Below are 19973 nucleotides of genomic sequence, written 5' to 3'. Positions count from 1 at the left end.
TTTCTGCTGTTGCTACGGGTATTATGAAGCAGTTGTCAAGCAAAATATCCAAGCATGACACGACAATAGCTCTGTCAAGGGCTAAAGTAAATACAATTACCGATCTTGTCTCAAAGGCTTTGCGTGACAGAAAGATAGACGACGTAGAATTCTCGCTTATTCTGGCCGAAGAGGAAAAGTACGAGAAATTAAAGTCGGACATAAGGAATAAAAAAACAGTCGTAAAAGATCTTTCCGAGGAATCTCGCAAAAAGATCTACCAGGAGGCGAAAGAAGAGCTTCAAAGAAAGCTTGCTCAGTAAATATCGTGACGGGATTCTATTTACATATCGAACGTCAGTCTAGAAATTACGCGTAATATAAATTCAGTGAATTATTACGCGTAATATAAATTCAGTGAATTATTACGCGTAATATAAATTCAGTGAATTATTACGCGTAATATGAATTATTTGGCGAATTATTACGCGTAATATGAATTATTTGGCAAATTATTACGCGTAATATAAATTCAGTGAATTATTACGCGTAATATGAATTATTTGGCGAATTATTACGCGTAATATAAATTATTTGCATGACCTTATTTGGCAAATTATTACGCATAATATAAATACACGTAATATGTTATTGTCGCCTCGGAATCCATCCTAACAGGGGGTGGTTGGGGTCTATTTTGTAAAATATTTCGTAAATTACGTCAGGATAATAAGGAATACCCTTATCCAGCCGACAAAACATCCACTCGGCTCTGCTCATATCAGAAACCTCAGGAATAGACTTACCGGTAATTTCAGACAAAAGATAGGGAATAGCTTTGTAATATTTCCCTAGTCTTAATTTTTTCAATGTCTTCCGTAGACTTTGCGGGGTTGTCTCTTCTAAGTGGTCTATGATTTTCTTCCTTACTTCGTCGCTTAAATATACCGGATGTAAACCTTGGATATGACTCATCCAGTCCCTGAAGTATTTTATTCTCTTATATGGGGTCTTCTTCCGACCTCCATTGGCGTAATACTGCTCTCTGGTAGCATTTGGTACGGCATTACGAATATTCTTACCACACTCGTAACACTGTGCTGACGTGTCGTCTTCTATTTGCATTTTCTTACCACAACACCAGAAACCCCGAGGCTTGGGTATGTTAACTTTGGATCTTAGGCAAATTATACAGAAGTCATTGGTGAACTTTTTACATTCATGCATATATAAGACAAATATTCCCAACTTTCGCGCAACATGTAACGGGACACGGGTAATTCCCGCGGGGGACGCTAGTGCGTAAACACGGGTAATTCCCGGGCGATTCCGAATGGTGACCGCGAGTCCCCCTTACTGCTGCTAGGTTTTATCAGTCCAGGTTTCATCAGTCCAGGTTTCATCAGTGCAGGTTATTATCGGTCCAGGTTCTATCAGTCGAGGTTTTATCAGTCCAGGTTTCATCAGTCCAGGTTTCATCAGTGCAGGTTATTATCGGTCCAGGTTCTATCAGTCCAGGTATCATCAGTCCAGGTATCATCAGTGCAGGTTTTATCAGTCCAGGTTTTATCAGTCCTGGTTTTATCGGTCCAGGTTCTATCAGTCCAGGTTTTATCAGTCCAGGTTTTATCAGTCCAGGTTTTATCAGTCCAGGTTTTGTCAGTCCTGGTTTTGTCAGTCCTGGTTTCATCAGTCCTGGTTTTATCAGTCCTGGTTTTATCAGTCCAGGTTTTATCAGTCCAGCTTTTGTCAGTCCTGGTTTTGTCAGTCCAAGTTTTGACAGTCCTGGTTTTATCAGTCCAGGTTTTATCAGTTCAGGTTTTATCAGTCCAGGTTTTGACAGTCCTGGTTTTATCAGTCCAGGTTTTATCAGTCCAGGTTTTGTCAGTCCAAGTTTTGTTAGTCGACATTTTAAAGCTTTAAATGGCGAAAAAAATCACCAAAAATCTGGGATAAACTTCAAATACGGCAAGCTTACCAAATATAAATATAGAAACAGATAGCCACAAAAAACGACGACTTTGTATGGGAGAAAGCTTGATGTCCACTCACCTTTGCATTCGAAGGTGTTATATTTCATCACACGAATGGTATCAGTACCACAATATTTGTCACTGCACGTCGCCACAGACCGACTATCATGCACCGAATAAGTGCCTTCTTCGTTGTAAACCAAGTCAACAGGATTGAACAAGTGACTGCCTTTGTTCAACTCGCATCTTTGGCTCCTGTCATAGAAACTCATGCTATGGCAATCCGTGGTAGATGCACGTTTATCGTAGCATTCTTGGTAGTTCTTCACCGTTGTTGATGACAGAACATGGTGCTTGAGTATGAAGTTCGTTTGTGTGTACGTTGAAGGACAATCAAGGCACCAGATGTCATGCAGGATGGAATGGAAGAGACATCAGCAGGCCAAGGACGGAGTACATCATTGATGGTACGTTGTATCAGCTACTGTCTGGATGCTAAAGGTGGAAATAAAATCTATGATCATGATAATTTATATTATTATATTTTATATTATTTAAAAAAATGTCTTTTATCTTCTTTTTTTTTCTTTTCTTTTTTTGAAAGAACCACCTGTGTATTTATACTAAAACAATTATTTGCCTCAGCCTCAGTGAAGCTCGAAGACTCGCGTCTCGGTAAATATTCCCCCAGTTTGAAATGATACTTGAGAGGGACCAATAGTGTGCTATACTCTTTGAGCCAGAAATGTGATTTTTTTTTTTGTATTTTAACTACTACCAAACAGCTCTAAGAGAAACCTACAACATTGATGACTGCAGTAGACTGTCTGCATCAAATGAAGCAAAGGACTCTCATTAGCAAAAAAAATTTTCTCCTGTAAATAAGTTAATGTTCAATAATTTAATGTCATTTTATTCATGGGACCGTCGTAATAGACCCTTTTCACGTTCCAAATTACCGCTGTGTTTCTTGATTACAGACTCATTTGCTCAGGCTAAGCCTCGAATCAGTGTCTAATTACTCGCAAATACCAACGGTAAAGTAAACAATGCACAAGTTCAACAATACGAACACTTTGAAATTAGACGGACCTTGACTGGAAAACTTCACAAAATCGAGGTTTAGCCTAAGCAAATGAGTCTGTAATCAAGAAACACAGCGGTAATTTGGAACTCGAAAAGGGTCCGGGGGAAACCTGTGACGGTATCCCTTACCTCTCATCTGCTTGTAATTTGTTTATATTTTTCATTTTTTAAAACTATGATTTGATGCGAGGTAAATGCTAAATAAAAATGAAAAATAGAATAAAATAAATTCACTTCGGCTTCGGCAAATAATTGTTAAATAATAACAAAGCTTTAACAAGATATAAGTTTTCATTCATGTTTAATTTATGACTGCCAATATTCAGATTGCTTATAGTTGCCTTGTTCTTAGTCACCGCAGCCCAGAAGAAATGAGTCTTTGGGTACGCGATAAACTTTTTTCATGTTAACTTCTGCCTTAGACACTTTTTTAAAATGCACACTGTAAATCACCCCTTAAGTCAATCGATTGGAAATAAGTAGAGATACAGATACAGAGATACCAGATCATCATGAACTATTCGAATCAATTTATGTTACATACACTCAATTGAAGAATCGTTGTCGAGTTCGAAAACATAGAAGATAAAAGCTGAGACCGAAATGGCACATGACATAATTATATTATAATTTATTCATTTGCGCCATTCATGCAGTCGGTTTAGAATGTCAAACGTGTGACATTTCTATTGTAATACGGATGTAAAGGGATTGAACCTGACTACTACATTTGCTCCACAATGGCAGCCGTCTTTACAACGACCAACTCAGACATGAATTGAGGAAAATGAGCCCGGCGGTCCAAAAAAACTACTTCAGCTATTCTATAGCGTAGTAAAACAAAAACAAAAACGGAAACGAAAAAGACTATGAGCAAGACTATTAAACACGATGTGGTAAGTGCTTACACAATATTTTGGTCTACAAGATCCGAAGACTGAGCCGCAAAGTTTTCTGAACACGTTTAACAACTGTCAGTTATAAGTTACGACCCCAGTAGTTCGAAGTCTGCAAAGTCAGCTAATCCAAATGTCCTCATTTGTAGTGATTCAGATTATTTTACAGCAAACAACTTTAAAAAAAGACAAACAGCCACATTTTGGTTTAAAACAGGTGACAAACCCTTTGAATTACAGGTACGAGATTTGACTATATCAATATCGCTTTGAATATAATATAGTTTGTTGTGAACTAACGAAATTCATAAAATATCATGTGTTGAATATTTAACGTTTCGTCCCTTCCTTTTGTAATGTTTTTCATGTATATTACTACTAAGAAACCATACGGTTCTTGTTCAATAGCAATTGCTACTTACCTTTGCTTTAAGGACAAAAGTGTTAAAGAAAATAATTGAAATATAGAGTTTTCTTATGATATTCAACCCTTAATAATTTACAACTCTTCTATCCAATCCAGACACGACGTTTACGTCCTATGCAAGTACTTATATTCAAGATACAAATTCAAATTCAAATAAACTAAAAGCGCGTAGGGGGTTTAAATAGCTGGAAGCTGGAAAGAGAAAGAAAGAAGGAAAAGAAAAAGAAAAATAGCTAATTATAAGTTTCAAAGTGTGCCAGCGTTTTACCCTTGCTACTATTTGAACCGTAATTAGTATTTTAATAGTTCGCTTACCTCTTGTGCTTGCAGATTGGGTTATTCAAGACGAAGTTGTAGCCGATTCAATGCGGCGGCTAGGTGTGCCAGACCAAAACTACCCAGAGCCTCCTTAAATGTCAAGTAATTTTCAACAGTTAATTTTCAACTTTTATTTTCGGAGAAAATATTCCATTGTCTGGTGACTTGAAATTATACTATGTATGTCTAATAAAATATTTGTTGGTTGTAAAATTTGATCTAAAACAATTTTTTTATACGATTTACACTAACACATGTAATCGAGAACGACAATCGACACGTCGACGAGAAAAAGATTGTAAAATTGTAAAAAGGTGGGTTATAAATAAAAAGAATAAAATAAAACAAAAAGACCAAACCAAATCCAATCCAGGCGAAATAAAAAGATTTTTCTCAGTAAACTGGTAATAAGGAGGCTTGTAAATTAATAATTGATATTGACCAGTCTCACACTGGATTGAGAGAAGGTAGTTCTCACCTTCTGCGATACGTAACTTAATTACCATCAATATCATCAGAACCTGCTCTGAAAACAAATATCTTCAATTAAAATTATACAATTATGTCACTTATTAATGCAAAAAGACTTTGAAATCTCCAAGTTGGTAAACGTTAATGCTGGAATAAACTGTCCGCCATGCTTGATTATAAACATCGCCGGTCATGCGCCTGCGTACAAATGCAGCGGTGTCGCTTGAAAGTGTTAAGCGAGTTAAGTCAGATTTTACAAAGAAATGTATAGAGAGTCAAGATAGTTCTCGATTTATAAATTTCTGTGTAAACAGTTTTCCACTTGCCGGGGTAGAAGAACAATATATAACATTAAAGCATTTAATTTTTACCAAGCATACTTTAATTTGTTTGGAAAAACCTTTTCGTCTCGATAGTTAGATTTTAACAGCCTTCTTGCCATAAGTGCTTTGTTAAATTGCAAGAAAAACACAAAAGGTGAAATGTTATAAACAGGATTTCTCAAAATCAGAACTAGTTACCTCATTTGCCGGGGTCGATCCTTAAAATACATACTCTCTAAATTACTGATGTCGAATCTGTTGTCGATTGAACGAATTTATACTTTTCGTTTTTTACTTTCGAAAAGCTCCGATTTGAGACGAATATTTGTGAGATCATTCTGCAAGAATAGGCACTTTGTGAAGCAAAAACCTTGAAACTTATTCGCAAAATACGGCATGTTTGGTACCAAAATAAAGCTTGAATCCTCAGCTCTCGTTTTTCATCGTTTGTAATAGTAATATATCCTCACTGAAGCCATTATCACGTCGCAGTATGATTAAGTTATGGCGGCGAGATCCGCTCCTTGTCCCCGACAATACAACGAGATGCTATATAGCCAAACTCCAGTCGTAATAGTGCATAATAACTAATCCAGTAGTAATATGCCAACCTTTATTCTTACTATGTTCAACCCCATATACCCAATACTCAAAAACCCATATCCAATCCTGTATAATCGGTGTGAAATCGGCGCTGGGACGTGTGACCAAAGGAACAAAGCCCAACGAGTCCAAAGCAGTAAAAAGCAGGACCGAAACAGAACAAAATACCAAAAAACAAGTTTATACAGCACTCAGTAAATTATCAGGGTGAGAGACCGGGACGTCAGCCAATGCCTCCGCCCTGGACCAACAAAGGGTGGGGTTTCCTCGGTAATACACCTCAAGGGGATCGTCCCTTCGGGGATTAGCCTTTCAGCAACGTGAAGTCTCGAAGCAAATGGGGAACCATTTACCTAGAACGCAACCAAAACCAAACAAGGTTGAGCGCGACTAGGTAACCCCGGAAACCCGACCCTCTGTTGGCCCCAGGCTCTGAACTAGGTCCGGAATTAGAGCACTGAGAAGAGCCCCCCAGGGCCAACGGAGGACGCGACAAGATAATCCCAGATGATGAACAGCGAGAAAGGGGAGAAAGAAATTTTTCCCATAAATGACAGGGTTTTAGGGAACCAGGAAACCAGGGTTTCCAACAGTTCAACAGCTTCGTAACGGTCAAACAGCGACGCCGGCCTATTAAGGTGTTCCTTAGTGCGACCAAGGCGTTCTCGCAGGACTCGACGACGTTTTCTCTTTCCAGAGTCTTAACCTTCTGTTCTAACAACTCTAAGCGATCTGCAGGCTGTAATAATACGCAGAGATGGATTAAGTCAGTACTAGCTCTTAAACTACGAGACCAACTTCCGGCCTAGTTCTAAAAAACACAGTGTACAACCATGGCTGCCCAACCACGCGTGCCGAAAAGGGGGTTACGCTCCCGTGGCTCTCCGAGCCCTTTAACGTACTACAGTACAACACAAGTATTGGATACAAAGCACCCTGCTCGCGGCTCTCAAGGCAGCATTGGTTCTCCAGGCCAATCTAACTCAAAATATTACACGACATACTCACGGCTCTCCAGGCCGTTAGCTACACTCACATTGGCTCTCCAGGCCTATCTAGATAACTCAAATTATTACGCGACAAACTCGTGGCTCTCCAGGCCGAACTAACTCAAATTAATCACGCGGCATATTTGCGGTTCTTTAGGCCGATATAAAACTTACTTTAAGAAATAAGTAACCGGAATAATAGCCCCAAGAAACTGCACAAACTACGAAGATAAATATCACACAAAAGCACTAGGACCGCGTGAAATAAAAACGCTGAAGCAGATGCGTACACCAAAAGACTCCCCAGGGCAAAAAGTGTAACCTACATAAAAGGCTAAAACCGATGAAACCAAGGGCGCTAAAGAACAAGCCGTGAACAAAGAACCAAACCAACCAAGTGTGACGAGGGTAGAAATAAATGCAAATCTGAAGGATTCTACTTGAGTAAAACTATAACTGCCTCCAAAAGTACCATGTAATAACGCATAAGATAGTAGTAGCATGCCTTGGATGCAAATCTGAAGGGAAACTACTCGAGTAAAATCCTAACTGCGCCCAAAAATACCATATAATAATAACGTATAAAATAGTAGTAGCGTGCATTAACAAAACCACGAGGTCCAAATAAACTGGCAGGCAAAAAACTCTCCCAGATAAAAGAACTGCAACAAAATTACCTGCTGCTCGCCAGCCGGTGGAACTACTGCTCCCGGCGCTTGCTGTTCAGGGTTTTGAACCCCATCTCCTAATGCCGCTCCTTGCGCCACGTGAACTCTCAGTACAAATGATATCTTTGAAATTTTCTATTCACCGGCAAAACGAAACAAATAGAATACAATAAACCTAAACTTTGTCCCACAATACCTGCCGTCAGCATAAGCGCATCAAGTCCCGTCTGTGTTTCATCAGCATGCATAGAGCACTAGAATGTTGGCTGATGGCTGGTGGCGGTGGTGGGGACAGCGAGAAAAATTCGTACTTCGAAGGTCCAAACGACGTTATGCAATGAGTCATGTGTGTTGACTTAATTTATACTCCTTGGTGATAATTTATTCAGTGAGAATAGGATACCTATTAAAGCACAGGAATACTGTAGCAAAAGGTTTTGTTTTTCTAAGTCTGGGCCTGAGAGAGCTTGGGCTTCCTGTGGTTTTTATTTTATACATGATATCCGCTGACTTGGCGAGCGGCGGATGTCCGGAATAGTTGGCGATGTAACAATTATTCGCCGAAGTGCAAAGTGATAATCTGTACATATTTAGAATAATCACTGTGCCTAAAGTAAATAATTGTTTTGGTGTAATTTTAGACTTGAATATCACCACTACCATAGCCAACGCCATTGCCAGCACCACCACCAAAAACAACAAAAACATATCGGGAAAATGTCTGAAATTAACACCAAACGCCCCCAAACCGTGCTGAAACTTCACCAGAAGACTAAACAAGGTTCAAGCAACGACTGTAGTCTACAAGCAAATTGCTGAGTGAAACATTTTATTGTTATATCTTCATCATAACTCCCATACATTCTTTTATAAACCATACACAGAACACAGGAACCTCGATCGTTTGGGCTGCCTGTGGTGCAAAATAAATGATTTATCACTAGCTTTTTTTGTGCTTGGTCAGGGCAAATTATTAAAGATGTAAAATACGCTTCATGAAGCAAGCTAATGTTTTGATTCTCCAAAACCATCCCTAGCCTGACGAGCTAATCTAAATTCAATCCAGCTGATCTGAAAAAATGACGTAGAACTGACTTTACTGCAAATTTGATCGTGTCATGAAGCTTCTGAAAATATACCTCTTTAACTTCTTTGTTTGTTGTGCACATTTCAGACCACGTGATTTCACTCTTGGGAGTTGATTCTTGTAAATATTTTAACATTTCGTTATAAAAGAGCAACTCTCTGGGAAATGTGAGGTCTATTGGCCTATTGACCAGCGAAAATTTAAAAACGTGCCCGACATCGATAAAGAATACAAACTCATTAATTATTGCGTCACTGTTGTCAAAAGTGTATTAGCAACGTTTTATTTTTTATTTGATGACCTGGAAATCCATAATTTTATGAGGAAAAGTGATTCTTGCACCAGTTTGGCAAATTTTCGTGGTTCTGATTGGCTAAAATATTTTTCTCAGATCAGCTGGGTACTAGCTGTTTTACAGATTAAGTGCGAGCACTCTAGTCCAACTAGTAAGCAGAAGGTACCTTTCATATTTTAACTAGCTGCAGCTCACAGCTATTCTTCCTTTAAATACTCCTTCCATTTTCTATACACCGGTTCACTGGTCAAACACAAAACATTCAGTCGAGGTTGCAAGGCTGAAATTTAAATAATCCTTTAAAAGTACCTTGGCGCCTCGTGTGAGCACTTTGACCAGTGAGCCAACGTCTGGAAAATGATAAATTGAAGACTTCGTTTTCAATAATGAATGTTCGAATCGAATAATGAAATCCGGAATCCAAAAATAAAGTCATTAGTGACCTCTACGTGTTCACGCTTGGTGGTTTGACTTTAACGTGAATGGTATTGTGATATTGAGTTTCCTGTACCGTTGTTTCAGGCACTTGCCCCATGATGCATAGTGGTCTTGTTTCAAGAAGACAGTATGATTCACCATTTTCCATACTGGTCAAACACAAAGCGCTCAAGCGAGGCGCCAAGGTACTTTCAAAGGATTATTCAAATTTGATCCTTGCAACCTCGACTGAATGCTTTGTGTTTGACCAGTGAACCGATGTATGGAAAATGGTGAATGGCGTCAAACAGTTTATTGAAGTGAGATCACAAAAAAACCGACTTTCATAACTATTGATGGGTTGCAAGCATTCCCAAGAGGATTAAAAAACAAAAACATGGCGGCCATTGTGGTACCGTTAACAATGGATGTTAATGAGAAATTTTTTGTTAAATGGTACCAACATGGCCGCGATGCCGTAACGTGCAAACGAAGAATAAGGAAGACTCATATACGAAACTAAACCTTACAAAGCCTTGAAAAACAAAAGGGAGCGATTGTAAACGTTTTACTGTTGTAAAGACTAGTGCATAAAATTCACCACTCATTCACCAAGAAACTACTGCTCACTGCATCCACTGGGGTTCCATTTAGATAGGAATTTGGCATCCATAGACTTCGGCTCTCATTGCAACACTGGAATACCATTCTCGGACAACAAATCTGATGTACTGGGATTTTATCTTTTCGGGAAGCCTGTGGGTTACGATCGTTGTCGCGTCAGTGTTCGCCTGAAAGATCTAATCAAAAGCAATTTGGTTATTAGCAAATTACAGCAGAAGCTCACTGTGTCTTCTCTTAGTCTTTCGAGGGCTTTTATCCCGGCTCTCCGGTCTTGCTCCATCCGCAAAACCTAATACATTTTAAAGATCCCACTAATTGAAAAAAAGCATACTTTGATCCGTGAAATAGAATTGCCCCTACTTATATCAGCCGAGAGCTTGCCATAGATTGTTTCAGTTTGTCGTAGTTTAAATAACAATGAAACGGGTTGATTCAGGATTCGATCTGTGAGTTAGCGGGGTAGCGGTGTAGTACACTTGCAAGTACTCTACCCTGCTTGTAGAGGTCGTTTTCTGTCCCCTGTTCTGACTTTAGGTCAGGGGAGAAAATCCTTTGCTCGTAGGGTAACTCGACACTCTCCTCTGGTGTCTCTGGCTTGAATTCCTGTACTTGGTATCCCGGAGTGCGTTGAATTTGTTAGGTCTCTCCCTTGATTTTGGTAACTATGATCTGACTTAGCCCAGATGGTTGTTTCAGGGTTTGACCTGTGAGTTAGCCGTGCCCTGACTTTGATCAGCCCAGAGGTTGTTTCAAGAATCAATCGTCTTTGAGCTATCCGTGATCTGACTTAGATTATCCCCGGGGATCAGCCCAGGTTGTTCCAGGGCTTCATCTGTGAGTTAGCCGTGCCCTGACTTAGATAGCCCAGAGGTACGGTTGTTTCAGGGTTAGATCTCTGAGTTAGCCGTGCGCTGATTTAGATCAACCCGGAGGTTGTTATAGGGTTCGATAGCGATAAACTTGAAAATACAGGTTTATATATTCTTTCTCTCGCCTTATTACGTTTTAAATCGAGAGGTGGATAGGTTTGTTGGTTTAGTGGTTGTCTATGGTTCGAGGACTACATTGGCTTATTGAGCGGCTGATTCACAGACAGACAGACAGGTATTAATTGGTGTTGGTTGGTCCATATTGAGGTTACTCACTGACCAGTGAGTGTGAAGACATATATTTCAACTCACCTTTACAGTGTTTGCTATTTTGTAATCCACAAACGAATTGTCGCTATTTTTATAAGCCAGGCTGTATTTTTTAACGTACTGCACGACAGCGGTTGGCCTCCCTTGTGTTGCTACCATGGTAACGTATACCACGTGACCCAAGTCAACCTGTAAGTACTCTCCTACGGTAGAAGACGCTGCTGCCCAACATCCAGCATCACCAGATGTGGGGTAGTTATTAAGTCGTCCTCTCCAAGCCTCGTGGTTCTGAGAACCCCACGTTGAAGACGCAGTTATCGCTGAGTTTGGGATTTTCCTCGAATCAGCTCCCATTCCAAACGCCAACGCACAACCTATGTTAGAATTGAAAAAATAAATAACACGAACTGTTGGGAAAATAGTTAGCGCATATGAGGACACTTTGCAAAATTAATTTGAAAAAAGATGAAATTAAAAACAAATACTAAACAGACAGAGGCAAAATATACTCACAAAAAATACACACACAAACAACGACAAAGGCAAGAATTATAGCAAAGGCTGACCTTGTACGATAATTATTATATTTATGGTTGATAGAATTGTATAGATCTGTATGTTCTATAGCTAGTATAACATTATGAGTAAAACAGCGAATTACCTACAAAGTACTTCTACTCACATTTAAAGCACTTAACTTTATGGCATCTTGATTAAGTGCAAAAATTAATAAAAATTAAGTTGTTCTTAAAATGATCATAATAATTCTTTTCTTTTAATTATAGCATGCAAAGGCTGACTGATATTTTTTGATTATAATGATCGAATGATAGAATTGTACCTGTAGGAGTACCTGTGTGAGGTAGATGTCACTCACCTTTGCATTCGAAGGTGTTATTTTTCATCACACAAATGGTATCAGTACTACAATATTTGTCACTGCACGTCTCCACTGACCGACTATCATGAACCGAATAAGTGCCTTCTTCGTCGTAAACCAAGTCAACAGGATTGGACAAGTGACTGCCTTTGTTCAACTCGCACCTTTGGCTCCTGTCATAGAAATTCATGCTATGGCAATCCGTGGTAGATGCACATTTATCATAGCATTCTTGGTAGTTCTTCACCGTTGTTGACGACAGAGCATGGTGCTTGAGTATGAAGTTCGTTTGCGTGTACGTTGAAGGACAATCAAGGCACGAGATGTCATGCAGGATGAATGGAAGAGACATCAGCAGGCCAAGGACCGAGTACATCATTGATGGTTGTATCAGACTGTCTGGTTACTACATAAGGATCAAAATTTGCAAAAAAATATGATACTTTATTTACCCTTCTCAAATCATTAAGAATTCATGAGGTCAATGATGTGACTACAATGCCGAAAGTCGCCATTGGTGCATGCTCCTTGATACTTCTATACTTGATCAAAAACGGGTCAACACACTGATCAAAATACTGACATATAAAGGAATGTTTGCTAAGGAATTTTTTGGTCTCACGAAATTCAAGAACAAATATATATAATGAATTATAATGAGTTTGAGAAGTCAGTTGGAAAACTCGTGTTTCGTGTTTGATCTATTACATGTTTTATGACACCAACATTATTGTGCAACCTCACGCTCAACATTTTGTCAAATTGCCGAGCACACTTGCTATATGTTACACCATCTAAGGTTGACCCAACAACAGAAGCTGCATAATCAAAAAGTGGGAGAACAAGACTGTTATAAAATAAGAGGCGTGATTTAAATGGTAGTAAATGCCTTATCCGTCAAAGTAGACTAAGTCTTTGATTGACTTTATTTCCTACATAATTCCACATGGTCCGACCATGTAAAATCAGATGAGAGAAAAACTGTACTCCCAAATAGAGAGTTTTAGATTTGCGTTCACGGCAAACGTGAAACGTCAGTTGACCAGTGAAAAAATTCTTTTAAATTACTGAAAAAGAATCGCAAAAAAGTCCAAGTAGTTAAAGTTAAAAACAAAAGAGTATTTGCGCTTGGTGAGAAGGTTTGTAAAAAGTCAAGTAAAATAAAGGAAAACTATGAAAACGTGGTCACGTTTGCCATTTGCGGGGAGAAAAAAAGTCAATCTAAAACTCTCTAATATCTAAAGCTATACTTACGGAATCGATGTTATGATTTAAAATCAAAATTGAAAAAGTAGTATTTTTGGCGAGCTTACGATTTTTACCTATCAACATACATTTAGTTTTCTCTAAATTCAGCTCATTACTATTAAGAGCGACTTTCTGTAAGAGTCGACCAAACATCGGCACAAGTCAAAAAATCGATTTCGTTCATATTTTGTTTTTAGATAGCCCTTAGTGTAAAATAAATCGAGGTGTTGTTAGTTTTGAAAAAAAAAAAATTTTTTCCCACGAAATTTACGAAAATAGATTTCGCCCAAATGCAGGTGGAAAATGACCGACGAGGTCAAGGAATTTAGTACGAAAATAAGCGCATCCTACAGCTAAACTACTTAACAATTTTTTCGGTTGGTACTTTTTACCGAAGGAATAGGTATTCCTCTTGCTTTTCGTTGTATTTATTCTAGAATATTTGACGATTTAAGATTCGAAAAAATTTTTCTACCGTGTACACTTTTTCCAAAGTTTAAAAATGCAAATTAAGGCCTTAAAATACTACTTATAAAAACTATGTGTGGAGATACCAAATTATTCAAAACCTACACCCAGAGGATTATCTAATGTATTTCTATCAGATTCAAAAGAAAAATCTCTGGGCAAATCATTTTTAGCTTTCCGTTGAGGTCTTTTTACGATCTCTATTTCGCGATATTTCAACCGTAAACAGCTTGTTGCGTTACCTCCACCGACGTGACTATAATTTTAATTGCAATCATTCCATCGCTAAATTTTGCTAAAACTAGGGGATCAAACCAAGAAAAAGACATCATAGTAATATCCAACACATTTCAATTGCGATATATTGGCATATTTTATCACATACTTTTCTAACTCATTCTATTGCGTGACACAAAGCATGCTTTGTCGGTAAAAAGTATATGTGACCTAACCGGCTCCAATCTCACATTATTGTGATTGATATATGCTTTCGCAAGATCTTCAGCGTGACTTTGAAACAGCTGAACTGTCCTCATTTAGATGCAGAACATTTCCAAACATTCAACATATATCAACATCATAAAAATGGTGCGTGTTGCCAACCAGCGAAATTCACTCGTGTAAATAACTTAAATTAGGCTGTGTTCATAATGTATGAAAGGGGGGAGGGGGGGGGGGGGCAGGTGAAATTGAGGGGGGATCGGGAAAATTTTGGTAGGAAAAAGGGGGGATGCACAATTTTTGAAAGAAGCTACAAGTCTTGCTTAGGGGGGATTGCATTTTTTTGCATGACTTTAAGGGGGATGTTGAGAATTATTCTGGATATTTCAAACTTCTACCTGCCCCCCCTCCCCCCCCCCCCCCCTCTGCCATACATTATGAGCGCAGCCTTATATAACAACAACAACAAAACAAATAAAAATCAATACTTTTATAATATTGCATAAAGATGATTAGGATTAGTAACGCATTTTATCGAATTAATTATATGAACATTTATATATACAGAATATATATGTACGTATGACGTGTATGTGTGGAATATGTGAATATAGATATTATGCGCATACATAAACATACGTATATACTCGTAGAGTGCACGCACTAAAACCCTGAACATTAAATAGTACTAATTAGTACTATTTCATACAGAATCCTTTGTTTTCTATTGTTTAATTATCACTATTCAGTGCTAAAAATTAGTATTTGTTTCACGGATTTAGTGTGAGCACTCTAACTTATTTGGAACTAAGTTAATGTGCAACTATGCACAAAACGCCAAATAAATATGTTTGTCTGTCTATAAAAAGTTAATACACTTATTTCAAAAAAGTTAGTCACCCGAAAAGCTATAAAGCTGAGGCCGACAAGGATTATGGGTAGATTCATTTTACACGTTCAACCGCTTGATAACTGTTCATGGACTTGCGAATCTTTTACCGGTTATAGTCTCACCTCTTCTGAGCATCATCGAGCTGCAGTTTGTATTAAAAAAGCTTTGTATGTATATGCTTCCTTGATATGAAAAGTTTCCCATGATTCTCATATCAGTGATCTCAGCTTTCTAGGTTTTTGGTGACTAACTTTATTGAAATAAGTGTATACATTTATCTCTGAAACGATAATTAATATAGATCTTAGACTTGCTGCAGTACTTCTTGGTCGAAGTGGCCGGGAAGTACTCCAGCGAGAGAGATAGATGCCTGGGTTGGTGTGAAAGATTACAACACGATAACACAACAAGGAAAAAGATTTTAAAAGATAACCAATGTCAAACCCTCCTTTGGGGTATTGGTATTTGTTATTGAATATAGGATACTTTTATCAAGTTAGCGTTATTTACCAAATGTCAAAAGTAGTACGAAGGAGGACTAACTACCACAATATGCGTATTTTCGTCAGAATGCAATTTTCATATATCTTCTTCACTAGAAGCCGAGAAGCAATTTCATCTATACCAGCTTTCTCAAGAGCAGGAACAGGACTTGCCTAGTTGTTCGAGCTTGTTTGATATACCTTCTTGCGTTTGACGGGTAACGACTCGACTGACTTATTTCTGTCTCTTCGATCATAGCTACACGGACCTCCAACTATAGAACTATTAAAAAGAACAAACCACTTCCATGTTTATACAGTGCTTGCTGAACTTTCCCATGGAAAGATGGCACGCGATTTTAATCATTGCGGCAGTCAACTCAGTGTTAGTTTCATGCATTATCAAAACAATGTTTATTGAAGGAAATTGCTATTATTAAATGCTACTGGATTAGTAAAACCATATTTTGAAAATCCAATGAAAGAGCAGCTAAATAAAATAAAGTTAGTTCACTGATATATTTAGTTTGAAAGTTATTGTTGTTCGATTTTCATCTGCGTGTTCATTTTACTGACAAATAATAATAATAATAATAATAATAAACTTTATTTAACGATGATAAAAAACCAATTTAGCAAAGCTAATCTTACATTGGGTCATCAAGAAATATAAAAATACAAAAATATGTGAAGCTAATATAAATATCTAAACTACAAAATTTAAATATACACTAAACTATTGAGAAAAGATACTATTTATAATTATGATTTATTTAACATATATTTGTAGAGTTCCGTTCTAAAACTCTTAAATTGCTCAATATTTCTTAAAGCAGTAGGTAAATTATTATAAGCCTTTGCCCCAAAAAAAAGCATGCTTTGTGTCACGTAATAGAATGAGTTAAAAAAGTATGTGATAAAATATGCCAATATATCGCAATTGAAATGTGTTGGATATTACTATGATGTCTTTTTCTTGGTTTGATCCCCTAGTTTTAGCAAAATTTAGCGATGGAATGATTGCAATTAAAATTATAGTCACGTCGGTGGAGGTAACGCAACAAGCTGTTTACGGTTGAAATATCGCGAAATAGAGATCGTAAAAAGACCTCAACGGAAAGCTAAAAATGATTTGCCCAGAGATTTTTCTTTTGAATCTGATAGAAATACATTAGATAATCTTCTGGGTGTAGGTTTTGAATAATTTGGTATCTCCGCACATAGTTTTTATAAGTAGTATTTTAAGGCCTTAATTTGCATTTTTAAACTTTGGAAAAAGTGTACACGGTAGAAAAATTTTTTCGAATTTTAAATCGCCAAATATTCTAGAATAAATACAACGAAAAGCAAGAGGAATACCTATTCCTTCGGTAAAAAGTACCAACCGAAAAAATTGTTAAGTAGTTTAGTTGTAGGATACGCTTATTTTCGTACTAAATTCTTTGACCTCGTCGGTCATTTTCCACCTGCATTTTGGGCGAAATCTATTTTCGTAAATTTCGTGGGAAAAAAATTTTTTTTTTTCAAAACTAACAACACCTCGATTTATTTTACACTAAGGGCTATCTAAAAACAAAATATGAACGAAATCGATTTTTTGACTTGTGCCATGAAAATTCGATTTTGGTCGATCCTTACAGACAGTCGCTCTTAAGACATTTCGCCACAGACAATAAGTCATTGTTTAGTTTGTCACTTATTCCTTGAGGGATAACAGTAAATCGCTGTATCATCCGCGTACAAAGAAGCGTTGGAGAATTCCAGAATATTCGGCAGGTCATTAACATATACAATAAATAAGGAGTGGGCCTAAAATACTTCCTTGAGGAACTCCAAAGTTGATTGTAAGTTAAGATCTTCCTGCATGATTAGTTTGGCATTAATTTCTTTGCATAACTCTCATTCATATTAACCATGTCATAGAATCGGCATCACTGAGTAGTATTTTTGACCCAGATATGTTATTTGTGACACTGATCTAGCTGCGAAACAGATGCAAGAAAAACGTAGATCTAGTAATGCATAATTAAAATGCCAAAACCCGCAACTTTTTTCATGATTTTTCAGACCATATAAAATATCGACTTCTAAATCCCGTACAGAAAGAAAAAAACTGCTTTCCCAAGTAATTACGAATCACGATATAACGGTCCGAGCTTTAGGGTTTTTATCTATTGCGTACCTAATTAAATTTGTCTGTGCGATTTCGAGTCAATAGATTATTTATAAACGAAAGTCTTTGGTATCCATGGACACGGCAAAAACGGTTTATTTGATGCCTACGTTGTTATTTTTATTAGCAATGATAAAAAGATAAATTATATACCGTGAAGAGATGAAAAAACTTACTGACGTTTCGGATGCTAGGTGGTAGAAAGGAGTGCTTATATGATGAGAATAAGACAAGAAACCAATGTGAACAAGGTAGGCCAGGAAAGAAAAACAAACAAACAATCAAAAGACAAAAAGAATGGGTTAGTTGAAAGCAAAGCGTTAATTAATCCCAATAGGTAAATAAGCCGCATTTCTTTAGTCTTGCGACAATCATTGTTGCCGTTAATCAAAGAAAGTTAGCAAGAAAGCTATCTTAAGGATTTTGAAGTACTATGAGAAAGAATAACAAAATGCTATGTTCTATGTTAATTTTAATTCTCAAGAAAAGGGTACATCTTAAGTGTGAATATATTTCTTTGGGCCAAAAGTTTATAAACGAAAATAATGACTAGAAGTTTTTTTAAGATATTTCGGACGATATCCATCGTCCATCATCAGTTTAATGACTCTCTATACGATCTACACTAAAAGGTTTGGTTAATAGAGCCTTTACCATTTGCTCCGAAAAAGACCTATTAGACAAAGAGCTGGAACACCTCCAAACAACCTTTAAAGAGATCAATGGTTACCCAAGCAAAGTTATAAAGCAAACCATTAGACAGGTGCAGAAACAACAGACAACATAATCTAACAAGGTACAATTTTCAGATTACACAGAGAAAGAGAAAGTCTTGTATTTCAAACCGACCTTTGTAGGTCAAAATGGAACTAATCTGATTAAACGATTTAAAGATCTTGTAACAAAACATGTTCCAGAAAACGTTCGCATTAACTGTATACATCTCCATGACTTCGAAAAAAAGGGAAAAAAAGAATTAATGTAAAAACCAATATGTTTCTATAAACCATTATTAAATATTATTAGTACTTGAATATAGAGTTTTGTGATTGGTCAAACGAAAAGTGATTCTGAGACACAATCTCGAATATCATTATGTTTCCCAAAGTCTACCACAGCGGAATTAATACTTTAACGTGTTCTTATCCTGAATTTCGTCTTTTCTCTGATATATTCAAGTCTAAAATTATACTAAAACAATTATTCACTTTAGGCACAGTGATTATTCTAAATATGTACAGATTATCACTTTGCACTTCGGCGAATAATTGTTAATTATAATCAAACATGGCGGACAGTTTATTCGGGCATAATTAACGTATACCAAATAAGCGATGTCATTTTGCAGTAATAAGTGGTAAGCAGCAGTAAGTTTAAGATCTTGCTACAAAAAGCCTTACTTATAATTGCATTTTCGAATTTAAACAGCAATTTTGAAATTAAGAGGAAATTTTTTCAATAATGGCAAAAAGCGCCAAAAACTAGACTTTCCTAAGATTTTGATCCCAATTTTCGTTTTGGGTTAACACTCAAAACCTTTTTTAAACAGTTAGAAACTGATGTACTATGATAAAATGCCTGTTTGAAGCGGTATTTTCAATTGTACAAAAATGTTTTGTTGCACATGTGTTAGAATGTTTCTTTGTCAGGCTTTTTTATAGAAAACATATGGGAAATAAGCAAATGACGAAGGCCTAAACCTCATTTTCCAATAAAATTTTTGCTTTGGGTTAGCACTTTGATTCCACTTTCATCGTTCATCTCCACTTCCAAACAAGTTAAACTTTCTGAATAAAAAGATCTTAGCCTTGTACAACAGCCTTTCTTCAAGAAAATAGTTTTTGGCACTCACTGCTTGAATACGAAAAGAATTCTCTCTTGCTAGACTAGAATAGCAAATATGATTCATCGTGGAAATTGTAATAATTGATACCTATTCATTTTTCTGACGATTGAGGGCCATTTGTAGAAACGGAAAACGAAGTTTCGATTGCAAACTGCTAGTATTCGTCAAGCGATGTTTAGTAAAATTGGGGAAAATTAGGACACAAAATGAGATGTCACTGAACTTAAACTTAGGAAAGTTTAATTTAC

General features: G+C 37.1%; 2 protein-coding genes and 1 long non-coding RNA gene across 3 annotated transcripts in view; 2 read left to right on the top strand and 1 right to left on the bottom strand.

Moving 5' to 3' along the window:
* Nucleotides 1-19973, top strand: part of LOC116304287 (uncharacterized) — a gene marked incomplete in the record, with an annotated part of 204442 nt that overhangs the window by 123056 nt on the left and 61413 nt on the right.
* On the top strand, nt 3951-5520 carry LOC148911314 (uncharacterized). The gene is made up of 2 exons (XR_016119787.1): nt 3951-4174; nt 4692-5520. It is a non-coding gene; the product is annotated as an uncharacterized LOC148911314 (long non-coding RNA).
* LOC116292031 (lactadherin) lies at nt 8546-12391 on the bottom strand. The gene is made up of 3 exons (XM_089029312.1): nt 12173-12391; nt 11338-11669; nt 8546-10332 (listed from the first exon to the last, which is right to left on the bottom strand). Exons 1-3 carry the CDS (start codon nt 12363-12365, stop codon nt 10183-10185), a joined length of 675 nt encoding a protein of 224 aa, XP_088885438.1. The 5' UTR covers nt 12366-12391; the 3' UTR covers nt 8546-10182.

The sequence above is a fragment of the Actinia tenebrosa genome, unplaced genomic scaffold (assembly GCF_029948245.1).
Source record: "Actinia tenebrosa isolate PJP-AT-01 unplaced genomic scaffold, QUT_ActTen_1.0 PGA_scaffold14__42_contigs__length_11649687, whole genome shotgun sequence".
Taxonomy (NCBI): domain Eukaryota; kingdom Metazoa; phylum Cnidaria; class Anthozoa; order Actiniaria; family Actiniidae; genus Actinia; species Actinia tenebrosa.
This window is presented reverse-complemented; position numbering and strand designations above follow the sequence as displayed.

What these genes read in the sequence shown, in the direction of transcription:
- LOC116292031 (XM_089029312.1), bottom strand. Translation starts at nt 12,365, where the DNA reads ATGAATTTCTATGACAGGAGCCAAAGGTGCGAGTTGAACAAAGGCAGT. An exon ending in TAACACCTTCGAATGCAAAG is followed by an intron (nt 11,670 to 12,172) that starts GTGAGTGACATC and finishes ATTCTAACATAG; the next exon opens with GTTGTGCGTTGGCGTTTGGA. An exon ending in AAATAGCAAACACTGTAAAG is followed by an intron (nt 10,333 to 11,337) that starts GTGAGTTGAAAT and finishes GCTTTTGATTAG; the next exon opens with ATCTTTCAGGCGAACACTGA.